This window comes from Meleagris gallopavo, chromosome 1, assembly GCF_000146605.3.
Source record: "Meleagris gallopavo isolate NT-WF06-2002-E0010 breed Aviagen turkey brand Nicholas breeding stock chromosome 1, Turkey_5.1, whole genome shotgun sequence".
In the NCBI taxonomy this organism is placed as follows: domain Eukaryota; kingdom Metazoa; phylum Chordata; class Aves; order Galliformes; family Phasianidae; genus Meleagris; species Meleagris gallopavo.
Window position 1 is genome coordinate 175,963,650 of NC_015011.2, and position 691 is coordinate 175,964,340.

The 691-nt window shown below is 45.4% G+C and overlaps 1 protein-coding gene across 1 annotated transcript in view; it reads left to right on the forward strand.

Annotated features, from left to right (window-relative positions):
* GUCY1A2 (guanylate cyclase 1 soluble subunit alpha 2) overlaps nt 1-691 on the forward strand; it is a 90,495-nt gene that overhangs the window by 64,959 nt on the left and 24,845 nt on the right. The window contains exon 4 of the mRNA XM_019612084.2: nt 342-530. Within this exon, the coding sequence (XP_019467629.1) occupies nt 342-530 (189 nt within the window). The remainder of the gene's footprint in view (nt 1-341; nt 531-691) is intronic.

Genomic DNA, 691 nt, shown 5'->3' on the forward strand with positions numbered 1-691 from the left:
ATAACTTCGTATAATGTATGCTATACGAAGTTATTACGATATATATATTTTATTTATGTATTTATTATTTTTTTTTTTGTCTGCCTGAGTTTGCCACAAATGAACCTGTAGCAATAAGATCTACCATGGGGTGCCAAGAGACTCCTGCAAAATTACTGTGTTGAGTCTTTGGGTGAAAACTATGCAGTGCAGGGTGTTTCAAACCCTGACGTATGATGGATTTAACAAGAAAACATCACTTTGGCTGGACAAGTGTCAGCTCTAGTACACTATGATAGTGTATAGCCCAGCTGGTGAGTCCAGGAAATTCTAACTGGCTTGCTTTGCTCTTTTTGTGGCAGATCTATGCTGTGGGAGGCTTTGATGGTTTCTACCGCCTCTCCAGTGTGGAGTGCTATGACACCTTCTCCAACAGCTGGTCCACCTTGGCTCCACTGCCACAAGCTGTGAGCTCGGCAGCCGTGGTCTCCTGCCTGAACAAACTCTACGTGCTTGGTGGTGCTGTGGATGACACTGCTAACACTGACAAGGTATGGCTGGTGCAAGGGGGTGAGGATGGCTGGGAGGTGGAAACTGGACCAAGAGATGCAAAATAAGCCCGTGGGAAGTTACAGCTCAGCTTTGGTCTGCTTTCAGGTACTGTGCTTTAATTGAAAGGATCACGGAAAGGCCAGCAAGGAACATGAAGAAC